The following is a 12,298-nucleotide window of genomic DNA, read 5'->3' on the forward strand; positions in this document are numbered from 1 at the left end:
AGACTCGAGTGTGGTTTAAGGTTTTTAGTGCAGTGCCGTGATAATGATGTTGTGCCCAAGTTCGCCCAGATAAAACCGATAAAGTGCATTCGGGATTACGAAGAGTTTTTTAGCGTCACGAGTAGAAAACTATTGTGCCGTGCGATATCAGACTACCGTTGTAGATATATGTGCGTGAGTCAGTGCGTGTATGAATTACATCTACAGTTATCGCTGGACGCCATGACACACAGCCGGGCTGAGAACATAGGTATGCAGACAACAAAACGGCAAGAACACAAATTGACGAACCTAATTAAATACATCTACCCGCATAAGTCGCTCAAGGTCGCGACAAAAAGTACTGAAGCAGTGACGGTCGTCAATTTGTCATCCAAAGAATTGTCCGAGGACACTGTGTCTGTGTTATCCCGTGGACTCAACTTTGCACCAACACCGCGTAGAATACCCGTTGAGGATATTATTACAAATATTGAAAATACCATCTTCAGAAATAAAATACCTCACGGAGATGCTGATTGCCTGCGCCAAGATGTGTCTACGTTATTGCGTAAGTCTCCCCTGCCTAAGAGCAATATTACCCTCAAGGAGGTTAGTGCTCTGCGGGAGTTGCGCAATGATGAGTCATTGTTAGTGCTACCAGCCGACAAAGGTAACGCCACTGTAGTCGTCGACACCGAAGCGTACGAACACAAGATAACGCAAATGGTGGGCGACACAAGTGTTTATCGTAAAGTTCGTTACAACCCTACATCCCGAGTCACGACGAAGGTAAACAAACTTCTCAACATCATCGGCGACAAGGAGCTGGTAGCACGACTGCGTCCACTAAATCCGACACCACCCAAAATTTATGGTTTGCCAAAAATACACAAATCAAATTGGCCCCTACGACCTATAGTTAGCCAGATAGACGCACCGACCTATAAACTGTCGCGTCACCTGGCTACACTATACAACCATACACGGGCAAAACGAGTAGCTACGTGAGAGACTCCCGTCATTTTGTTGAGTTGCTAGAGGGTATACAGCTGCAGGACACAGATATAATGGTTAGTTTCGACATTACGTCGCTGTTTACCAACGTACCAGTAGATGAGGTTATACAAATAATCACAACCCTTTTAGGCCGAACTACACTACCTACTAGCTATGTTGAGAGTATCACGTATTGTCTTAAAAGTGGATATTTCCTGTGGCGAGGGGATTTTTACCTCCAAATTGACGGAGTGGCTATGGGCTCACCACTGGCGCCCGTTGTGGCAAACATCTTCATGGAGTGGTTTGAGGAAAAAGCACTAGAGTCTGCAAACGTGAAACCGCGATACTGGTGGCGATATGTAGATGATATCTTTGCTGTCGTCGCCCGGGACGCATTGAAGGACCTGACGTCACACCTAAATCGGGTGCACGCGAAGATAGAGGTCACCATAGAGGAGGAAAAAGAAGGAAAGTTACCGTTCCTGGACGTACTGGTCATCCGAGAGCCGAACGGACGGGTGACTCATAGCGTATACCGGAAGCCAACACACACAGACCGGTACCTACGAGCCGACTCTCATCACCACCCCTCACACCTATCTTCGGTGCCTCGTACGCTGCTGAACCGAGCACTCGCTCTATGCGACCATGATTACGTCAATGCGGAACTGAGGCATGTACGTGACGTATTAGAGCGCAACGGATATCAGTGGCGCAAGTGTAGACGTTTCCTGGGATCTGCGGGCGAAGCTCGCAAGCGTCCGGCGGAGGCTGAGCGGACTCCTGCGTACTTCCCGTACGTGCAGGGTGTCACAGACAAGATAGGTCGCTTGTTACGCCGGAGATATAGCATCAAGACGATCTATCGGCCACCCCGGACAACTGCGACAGATGATCCGCTCTCCCAAGGACAAGGATCCTTTAGGCTTCCCGGGAGTATACAAAATACCGTGCGACTGCGGCCTGAGCTACATTGGGCAAACCCGGCGTAATGTAGCAACCAGACTTGGCGAACACATACGCAGCATGAAGAACATGGACACCGACAAGTCGGCAGTATAACATGTGTGTAATGCGGGGACGGCACACTACATACGTTTCGACAAAGCCTCCGTACTAGCGAAGGAGAAATACTACGTGCCGCGAAAAGTACGTGAGGCTATAGAAATCAGCCGTCACCCGAATTTCAATAGAGATCGTGTATGGACCCTGCCACCAGCGTGGAAACCAGCAATGAATGCTGCGTTATGTCATACGAAGCCAAGCCTGGAAAGCGACGCGGTCAGCATAGTATGCACTGACTCAGCCAGTACGGGAGCACGGACGATGCCAATGACGACAGCAGACCCCCACCCGCGCCACCGGCGTCGCCGACCCCACCGCCGCTCACGGCGCGAGCGCGACGCTACGCAGCGAGATGCGCGGCCGCTGACGTCAGTTCAACTCGCGATCCCGCCGCGTCTGCTCATGATTAAGGACTCCGGTTGGGTCCGAAACTAGTCGGGCTACCCCGATAAATACGCGTGAGTAAACCGTTACATCATTTAATAATGAATCAGTCTCACGATAGTTATTATAAAAATATAGTGAGGCAAATGTATTTTTTGGTTTTAGTTAATTTCATAAACATTAGAATAAATATCTAAATTAGAAGGAATTTCCGTTGTTATTTTAGTAGACATAGTAGAGCATGTTGAAGCAGTTAAATTAGAGGATATGGAAGTAATCGATTTAGTAGATTTAGGAGATGTAGTAGATTTAGAAGATACATTGAAGTTAGAATGATTAGTATTAGTATAAATCAATGTAATACCGGCAATGTAATATAATGTAATACTGTAATATTGCCAACATTGTTTCTAGTAGATTATTTTTCTGTAAGTTGGTATCATTCTTTTTTTCAAGTCTTAATAAAAACCGCCATTTTCTCATGTCACATTTCGTTCTGTTTCTTTTATTTATTCCTTCAGGTTATGGGTCCAGTCACATAACCCTGAGTTTATATAAAATATAAAGTAGGTCGTAGAAACATCTATCTATCTATCTATATATATAAAACTCAAAGGTGACTGACTGACATAGTGATGCAACAACGCACAGCCGAAACCACTGGACGGATCGGACTCAAATTTGGCATTCAGGTAGATAGTGGTTTCTTAGGTTTACGCGAATATTAGACATTGAAATGAAACTACTTTTACGGATTTTATCGCGGTTTAATTTTAGATTTTAGTTCCCGACGTTTCGAAACCTTTGCAGGTATCATGGTCACGGGCAGACTGAGATGGCGTTCGTCTTGACAGGAGATGTTGCTCGTTCTACCTTCATATTTTAATTAATTATTTGTGGTCCGACCTACGCAGTATGAGCTCACTGTGTCTTGATGTCTTGCAGCGCTGCTCTTGGGTTTGGCCTTGAGTTTATTTATTATTGGATCCCAAGTAGGTGATATCTTCCAGCCATCTTCTCTATTGAAATTAGGGTGTTTTTTAATCTCAATAGCCTCGCGAAACATCCTAGGTAGGAATTTGGATTCTTTAGCGAGGATCTGTGGTTGGTCAAATCTAATATAATGGCTGGAACCTTCAGCATGTTCGGCGACTGCAGACTTCGTTGAGCGGCGGTGTTTCACGTCAGCTATGTGTTCTTTAACGCGGGTCCCTATGCTTCGTTTGGTTTGACCGATGTAAGAGAGGCCGCAGTCACAATCTAGTTTGTATACTCCTGCATCTTGTAGAGGTATGTGACACGTCGGGACCTAAAATCTAAAATTAAACCGCGATAAAATCCGTAAAAGTAGTTTCAATTCAGGTAGATGTTATGTTGTAGGCATCCGCTAAGAAAGGATTTTGATAAATTTCACCCCCAAGGGGTTAAAATAGGGGATGAAAGTTTGTATGAAACTTTGTCAATTTTAAACCGATCGGGCTGAGACTTTGCATACATCTATCTATCTTCTATCTATCTATATATATAAAACTCAAAGGTGACTGACTGACATAGTGATGCAACAACGCACAGCCGAAACCACTGGACGGATCGGACTCAAATTTGGCATTCAGGTAGATGTTATGTTGTAGGCATCCGCTAAGAAAGGATTTTGATAAATTTCACCCCCAAGGGGTTAAAATAGGGGATGAAAGTTTGTATGAAACTTTGTCAATTTTAAACCGATCGGGCTGAGACTTTGCATACATCTATCTATCTTCTATCTATATATATAAAACTCAAAGGTGACTGACTGACATAGTGATGCAACAACGCACAGCCGAAACCACTGGACGGATCGGACTCAAATTTGGCATTCTGGTAGATGTTATGTTGTAGGCATCCGCTAAGAAAGGATTTTGATAAATTTCACCCCCAAGGGGTTAAAATAGGGGATGAAAGTTTGTATGAAACTTTGTCAATTTTAAACCGATCGGGCTGAGACTTTGCATACATATAGCTGCTTTAATCTATAATCTATATATATAAAACTCAAAGGTGACTGACTGACATAGTGATGCAACAACGCACAGCCGAAACCACTGGACGGATCGGACTCAAATTTGGCATTCAGGTAGATGTTATGTTGCAGGCATCCTCTAAGAAAGGATTTTGATAAATTTCACCCCCAAGGGGTTAAAATAGGGGATGAAAGTTTGTATGAAACTTTGTCAATTTTAAACCGATCGGGCTGAGACTTTGCATACATCTATCTATATATATAAAACTCAAAGGTGACTGACTGACATAGTGATGCAACAACGCACAGCCGAAACCACTGGACGGATCGGACTCAAATTTGGCATTCAGGTAGATGTTATGTTGTAGGCATCCGCTAAGAAAGGATTTTGATAAATTTCATCCCCAAGGGGTTAAAATAGGGGATGAAAGTTTGTATGAAACTTTGTCAATTTTAAACCGATCGGGCTGAGACTTTGCATACATCTATCTATATATATAAAACTCAAAGGTGACTGACTGACATAGTGATGCAACAACGCACAGCCGAAACCACTGGACGGATCGGACTCAAATTTGGCATTCTGGTAGATGTTATGTTGTAGGCATCCGCTAAGAAAGGATTTTGATAAATTTCACCCCCAAGGGGTTAAAATAGGGGATGAAAGTTTGTATGAAACTTTGTCAATTTTAAACCGATCGGGCTGAGACTTTGCATACATATAGCTGCTTTAATCTATAATCTATATATATAAAACTCAAAGGTGACTGACTGACATAGTGATGCAACAACGCACAGCCGAAACCACTGGACGGATCGGACTCAAATTTGGCATTCAGGTAGATGTTATGTTGCAGGCATCCTCTAAGAAAGGATTTTGATAAATTTCACCCCCAAGGGGTTAAAATAGGGGATGAAAGTTTGTATGAAACTTTGTCAATTTTAAACCGATCGGGCTGAGACTTTGCATACATCTATCTATATATATAAAACTCAAAGGTGACTGACTGACATAGTGATGCAACAACGCACAGCCGAAACCACTGGACGGATCGGACTCAAATTTGGCATTCAGGTAGATGTTATGTTGTAGGCATCCGCTAAGAAAGGATTTTGATAAATTTCATCCCCAAGGGGTTAAAATAGGGGATGAAAGTTTGTATGAAACTTTGTCAATTTTAAACCGATCGGGCTGAGACTTTGCATACATCTATCTATATATATAAAACTCAAAGGTGACTGACTGACATAGTGATGCAACAACGCACAGCCGAAACCACTGGACGGATCGGACTCAAATTTGGCATTCAGGTAGATGTTATGTTGTAGGCATCCGCTAAGAAAGGATTTTGATAAATTTCACCCCCAAGGGGTTAAAATAGGGGATGAAAGTTTGTATGAAACTTTGTCAATTTTAAACCGATCGGGCTGAGACTTTGCATACATATAGCTGCTATAATTTATAATCTATATATATAAATCTATTTATATATAAAACTCAAAGGTGACTGACTGACATAGTGATGCAACAACGCACAGCCGAAACCACTGGACGGATCGGACTCAAATTTGGCATTCAGGTAGATGTTATGTTGCAGGCATCCGCTAAGAAAGGATTTTGATAAATTTCACCCCCAAGGGGTTAAAATAGGGGATGAAAGTTTGTATGAAACTTTGTCAATTTTAAACCGATCGGGCTGAGACTTTGCATACATATAGCTGCTATAACGTAAGCATTGCCTAAGAAATGATTTTGATAAATTCCACCCCTAAGGGGTTAAAATAGGGGATGAAAGTTTGTATGAAACTTTGTCAATTTTAAACCGATCGGGCTGAGACTTTGCATACATATAGCTGCTATAATCTATAATCTTTAATCTATATATATAAAACTCAAAGGTGACTGACTGCGAAACGAGCGAACCGATCTGCTCCGATGGAACAGAATCATCACCTGCACTCATCGGGAAACGCGCTGTTAGCCGTCGGAGTTCGTCCATAGTCTCCAACTTGTGCCGAGACATGTCCGGGGAAACAACAACAATCTGGCCCTCGATGGTTCAGCAATTGTTGTTACCGAAATGCTTGCGGGCTGCCATAAATGCCACATGACGAGTAGGGGGTCAGGAATTCGGACACTGTTATACCGGAACCCTTAAGAATTTATTTGTTGTCCCATACGAGTCGCCGCTGCTCCATGGTGAAGAACCGCACTAAAATGGGTCTGGCCTTCTGCTGTGAAGTTCCAAGCCGATGACAGACGTGAATGGTGTTATTTGTGCTTGCCTCAGATAGCTTAAAACGCGTCTTCAGTATCCCAAGGACCGTTTCCAGCAACTTTTCTGAGGGTTTCTCAGGGACACCATGCAGCAGAAGAACCTTGCGGCACATAGCAGTCTCGTGACGATCCACAGCAGAGTTTAAAGCTTCTACAAAAAGATTAAACTCTGCGAACTCGACGGCCAATGAAGCAAGATCTGGATGCACCGAGTTGGAGCTAGATGTGGCACGCTGTAACTTCTCTTCGTACTGGTGCATCCGGCTCGTAAACAGCTGCTCCAAGTCACCAAGTGTGTACGTAACACACTTGTATGTAACACAAAGACTATGTTAAATGGTGAGCAAAGGGTGGCTAGACACTCAATACTAACATAAATTCATGTAAATAGTCAACTAATAATAATAATAATAATAACGTTTATTTCACTAAACCAGTATATACAATTCTATCAAAAAGGTTACACTAGGTTTCATACACAGTTTATTTGAAAAACACTGATACCCATGCTAAGATTTAACTTGTGTTATGGGTATCAGAGCTCTCTCTCTTAATGTTGACAATAAAACAAAAGTGTGGGCTTTTATAGACAGAACAATTTCAGTCACTTTAACTGTAGTGATATTGTAAAGAACAAAAAAAGGAAACGGATAGATACACTAATAATAAACGATGTTGTCCCTGTAAAGACATATTAATAAAATATTATATTTGTTAAAAAATCAGAATGAAATGTAAATAAATTTAAGCGTATAGTATACAATATGAATAGGATAAATATTATATAATAGATATGTACAAGTTGTAAAATAGATAGTTTACGCAAATCTTCGGTTTCTGTATACGTCAAGGTCTGAAGCCACTTAATAACGGTGAGTTTGCAGGCATATTTATTTAGGGCGTATATTTTACAACAGCGATTTAGAGCATTGTAGAGACGTCTACTAATTACTTGATAGTGTCGAACAGCAAGGGCAGTTTTGAACTTCTGAGTTGGGCACACTTGATAAAATCGGCGCTTATTCATAATTTGGTCATCGTACAATAGGCTTTTATGTTTCTTTATAACTGTTTGGAGTACAAAATATTGGCGTACCGTGAGAATCTGGCATTCTGTATAAAGTTCAGTAGTAGGATATCTATACGGTTTACACATCATTACTTTTAAAACAGACCTCTGAGCCCGCTCCAGTATCAGAAAGCTGGTCTTATGCGCCCCACCCCATACGGTAATGCAATATCCCAAAATAGATTGACAAAGTGCGACATAAACAGATTTTAAAATATCAAATGGTGCTGATAAACGAAGCTTTTTAAAAATATAAATTAATTTACGTGTACGAGCAGTTAAATTTTCGAAATGTTATTTCCAATTTAATTGATTATCTATATGCACACCAAGGTATTTAATATCAGATCTGGATATAGCGGCACAGTCGCATGAGGGACCTGAGTAATCAGTCCCGCATGAGTGGGCTCTTAGGGTTAAGTCTTTTGAAGGTTGGGTGGACGATACTATTGAGAAAGTTAAATAGGTGGTCTTTTTTAAATTTAGCGTCAAAAGATTGTCCGAAAGCCAGCACATAACAAAACTAAGAGCTTTTTCTGCTAGCTCAAAAGTACAGTGCAGTGTAGTGTCGTCGGCATAGGTAAATATTACACTATTAGGTAGCAGAAGTTTACAAAGGGGATTTATATAGATTAAAAAGAGAGTCGGACCTAGAATAGAACCCTGTGGCACATCATAATCAAGAGGCAGTTCGTCACTGACAAAAGAGTCTATTTTTACACACTGCGTCCGACCAGAGAGGTAGTCACTAAATATCATTAATGCATGACCACGTATTCCATCGCTATCCAGTTTCTTTAGCAGGAGAGGCATAGACACGGTGTCGAAAGCCTTCTTTAGATCTAAAAAGATTCCGACGCATTTCTTTCGTTTATCTAAAACCTCAACTACATGATTCACCAGGGAAGAAACCGCATCCTCTGAAGAGATGCTAGTTCTGAAACCAAACTGGTTAGGAGCTAATTGATTGTGTTTTGCTAAGAAACTTACCAACCTGGAGTTCAGAACCTTTTCAAGTACCTTAGATAGCGCTGGTAGTACAGATATCGGACGGTAGTCATTAACATCTCGTCTATTGCCACTTTTGAAAATAGGGTGTACGATTGCCTTCTTGAATACTTTGGGAAAACGCCACTTTGGATAGAGACGTAACAAATATGTGTTATAGATTGCACCAGCGAACCACAACAATGCTGTAGGAGGTTTGTGGTAATTTCATCCCAGCCGAGAGCGGCATCCCTTCGAAGGCTCATGATAATATTTTTAATTTCCGTTTCATCCGTGGGGAGTAGAGTTAAGGAGTTAACAGGGGAGTCGATCTCTGAGCCTATCGAGGGTAATGTCGCTGATTGTCCAAGCTGTTGTGCAAGTTCACGGCCTACGTTAGCAAATAGTTGTTAACTTTATTGACTGATGCCTCATTTGAAGACTCTAGCTTTAGTAGTTCTACAGGGGAGTTAGTTGCACTGTTTGTATTCAAAATATTTTTTATTACTTTCCAAGTTGCTTTAGGATTGTTTCTAGTAGCTTTATAAAACTCTTGTTTCTCGTAAGACGCCTTTAGGTTCTTAAGCAATTTATTGCAAAAATTTCGATATCTGGTATACGTAACCTTAAGTGTGCAATTGTTGGGTTCATTTTTTAATTTTCGACTCATGGCGTCTCGATTGCGTATACACCTAAGCAAGCCCAAGGTGATCCATGGCTTAAGTAATCTGTTTTTGGAACTTATGTGTGTTATAAATGAGTGTTTTTTAATAATTTGAGTTAGAGAGGACACCAGAGTCATAGCTGCTATATTTGCATCTGAGATATGTAGTATATGACTGAAATCTGTGCCTGTTATGCTATCAAAGATAGCTGGGTAGTCAACTCGCGTGCAAGTAAAATTACGTCTATCAACTGGTGATTTACACTCAATTTGTAATAGAGTCGGAGCATGATCCGTAATAACTAAATCTAGAACCATAGACGTAGCTTTATACTCAGACTTCAGTAGAACATGATCCAGACAGCTTTCTCCCCGAGTAGGTAATAAGTGAGTAGGAATTAGCCCATGACTTACTTGACTTAAAGTCCTATGTCCCCTAGATGGGGCAGAGGGCGTCCACAGAGGTTCTCCATCTCGATCTGTCTTGAGCTTCATGCTTCATCTCGCTCCACGTCATACCGATGCTCGCCGCTTCAGCCATCACAGTGCGACGCCAGGTTTGACGAGGACGGCCACGCTGCCTCTTCCCTTGAGGATTCCAATCCAAGGCTTGCTTGGGAATGTGGTCGGGATCCCTTCGGAGTGTGTGGCCAATCCAACCCCATTTGCGGCGTTTAATCTGCCGATTAATGGGGCTTTCTCGGCATTTCTCCAACAGTTCTGAGTTGGAGATGGTCTCGGGCCAGTAAATTCCGAGAATGCGGCGCAAACATCGGTTGACGAAGACCAGGATTTGGCGTGAGATGTCTTTTGTGACCTTCCACGTCTCGCACCCGTAAAGCAGTACGGCTTTGACATTGGACCCGAAGATTTTGAGCTTGATCCTTCGGGTCAGCTTTCGTGACTGCCAAACAGGTCTCAACTGCGCGAAAGTAGCTCGGGCTTTGGCGATCCGTGAGGCGATGTCCTCCTCACATCCCCCCGTTTCCGACACGACGCTCCCGAGGTAAGTAAATTGGTGGACGCGTTCCACCACCTCTGTGCCAATCAGCAACGGTGAGTTGTTCTTCACACCAGATCGCATTTCTTTGGTTTTCCGGGTATTTATCTTCAGTCCTGTCTTTGCTGCTTCCTGCCGTAGATCGTCTAACTTTGCTTGCATGTCGGCGTGGGTGTGACTCAGCAGGCAGAGATCGTCGGCATAGTCCAAATCCTCTAAGATATTGGATAATCCCCATTCTATCCCGCGGCGCCGTTTATCTGTGATGCGAAGCATTATCCCGTCAAGGACGACCAGGAAAAGAAGAGGCGATAGGAGGCAGCCTTGGCGGACACCTGCATGCACTGTAATGTCCTCCGAAATGAGGCCGTCGTGAGTAACTCTGCAGGAATATTTTCTATAAATACTCTCCAACAAGCGCACAATCTTCGGAGGCACCCCGATGTCCAGTAGACGAGACCAGATGCTTGACCACTTCAGCGTATCAAAGGCTTTTTCGAAGTCAACAAATGTGATATAAATCTCTCTCTGCCATTCTGATGCCTGTTCTAGTATGATACGCAGAGTGTTGATCTGGTCTGTACAAGAGCGATTTGACCGGAAACCAGCCTGCTCCCTGCGGAAGAGAGGATCTACAGCCTTTAGCAACCTGCCCAGGATGATCTTGCAGAAAACTTTGGCGGGGATTGAGAGCAATGTAATACCTCTCCAGTTGTCACACTCACTAAGATCTCCTTTCTTTGGTACTGTTATAATAAGACCTTTGTTCCAATCATCCGGGAGCTCTTCTGAAGTCCAAATCTTCTCGATTAGAGGCGTCAGAACATTGACTGCGGAGGACAAGTCTGCTTGTAGCATTTCCGCTGTGATCAAGTCAAGCCCTGGCGCCTTGCCGGTCTTCAGAGAGAGGACTGCTTTTGCCACCTCTGATGGTGATGGTGGTTCCGTATCAATGTCGAGTAGTTGAGGTTGTGGGGAACTAACATTTATCGCGTCAGGTGTCGATGTTGCAGATAAGCGGAAGACTTCCTCAAAGTGTTCACGCCAACGCAGCAGCTGCCCTTCTGATGTCACAACAAGTTGACCATCTTTGGATTTTATGGGTTTCCTCTTCCTATCCCTATTGTTCCCAGCCAAGGACTTTGTTGCGCTGTAAAGTTCCTTCAAATTCCCAGTATTAGCAGCTTGTTGAGCACGTTCAGCAATACCGTCGGCCCACAATCGCCTGTCCTTGCGTGTACTGCGATAGATCTCCTTACGCTTTTGGCGGTACTGCGAGTTAAGGTCGGCTCGAACAGCACCATCATGAGTCTCAAGGAGTCTTAGGTGGAGATTTCTCCTGTCTTCAATCAGGTCCCATGTGCGTTGTGACATCCAGTCCTCTTTTGAGTGAGGTGATTTACGCCCCAAAACGGTAGAGCTAGCCTCAGTATACGCTACCTTGATGTTATGCCACTCTTCGTCCAATGAGTCTGAGGCTGTTCCGAGAGCGGCAAAACGATTGCGTAATTCCAGTTGGAACGATCTTCGAGTCACTGAATCGCTTAGTTTATTCACATCGAACCTCCTTCCAACTTTGCCAGGTCCTCCAGCTGCGCGGGCCACCGCAACCTTAAGTCGAACTTCAGCAACCACCAAATGGTGGTCGCTATCAATATCGGCACCCCTACGGTTACGGACATCGAGCAAAGACGAACGCCATTTAGAGCTGATGGCAAAGTGGTCGATTTGGTTCTTTGTGACGCCATCGGGTGATTTCCAGGTGTATTTGTGGTGGTCGCCATGAATAAATAATGTTCCTCCGATGGTTAGGTCTTGATTCTGGCAAATCTCAATAAATCTTTCCCCGTTCTCGTTGCACAACCCAAGTC

At 43.3% G+C, this 12,298-nt stretch overlaps 1 protein-coding gene across 1 annotated transcript; it reads left to right on the forward strand.

Annotated features, from left to right (window-relative positions):
* Positions 1–222: 222 nt before the first annotated feature.
* LOC113508215 lies at positions 223–2,766 on the forward strand. The gene is made up of 3 exons (XM_026891169.1): positions 223–856; positions 1,129–1,806; positions 2,657–2,766. Exons 1-3 carry the CDS (start codon positions 223–225, stop codon positions 2,764–2,766), a joined length of 1,422 nt encoding a protein of 473 aa, XP_026746970.1.
* Positions 2,767–12,298: the final 9,532 nt, after the last annotated feature.

This window comes from Trichoplusia ni, unplaced genomic scaffold (assembly GCF_003590095.1).
Source record: "Trichoplusia ni isolate ovarian cell line Hi5 unplaced genomic scaffold, tn1 tig00004111, whole genome shotgun sequence".
Classification (NCBI taxonomy): Eukaryota; Metazoa; Arthropoda; class Insecta; order Lepidoptera; family Noctuidae; genus Trichoplusia; species Trichoplusia ni.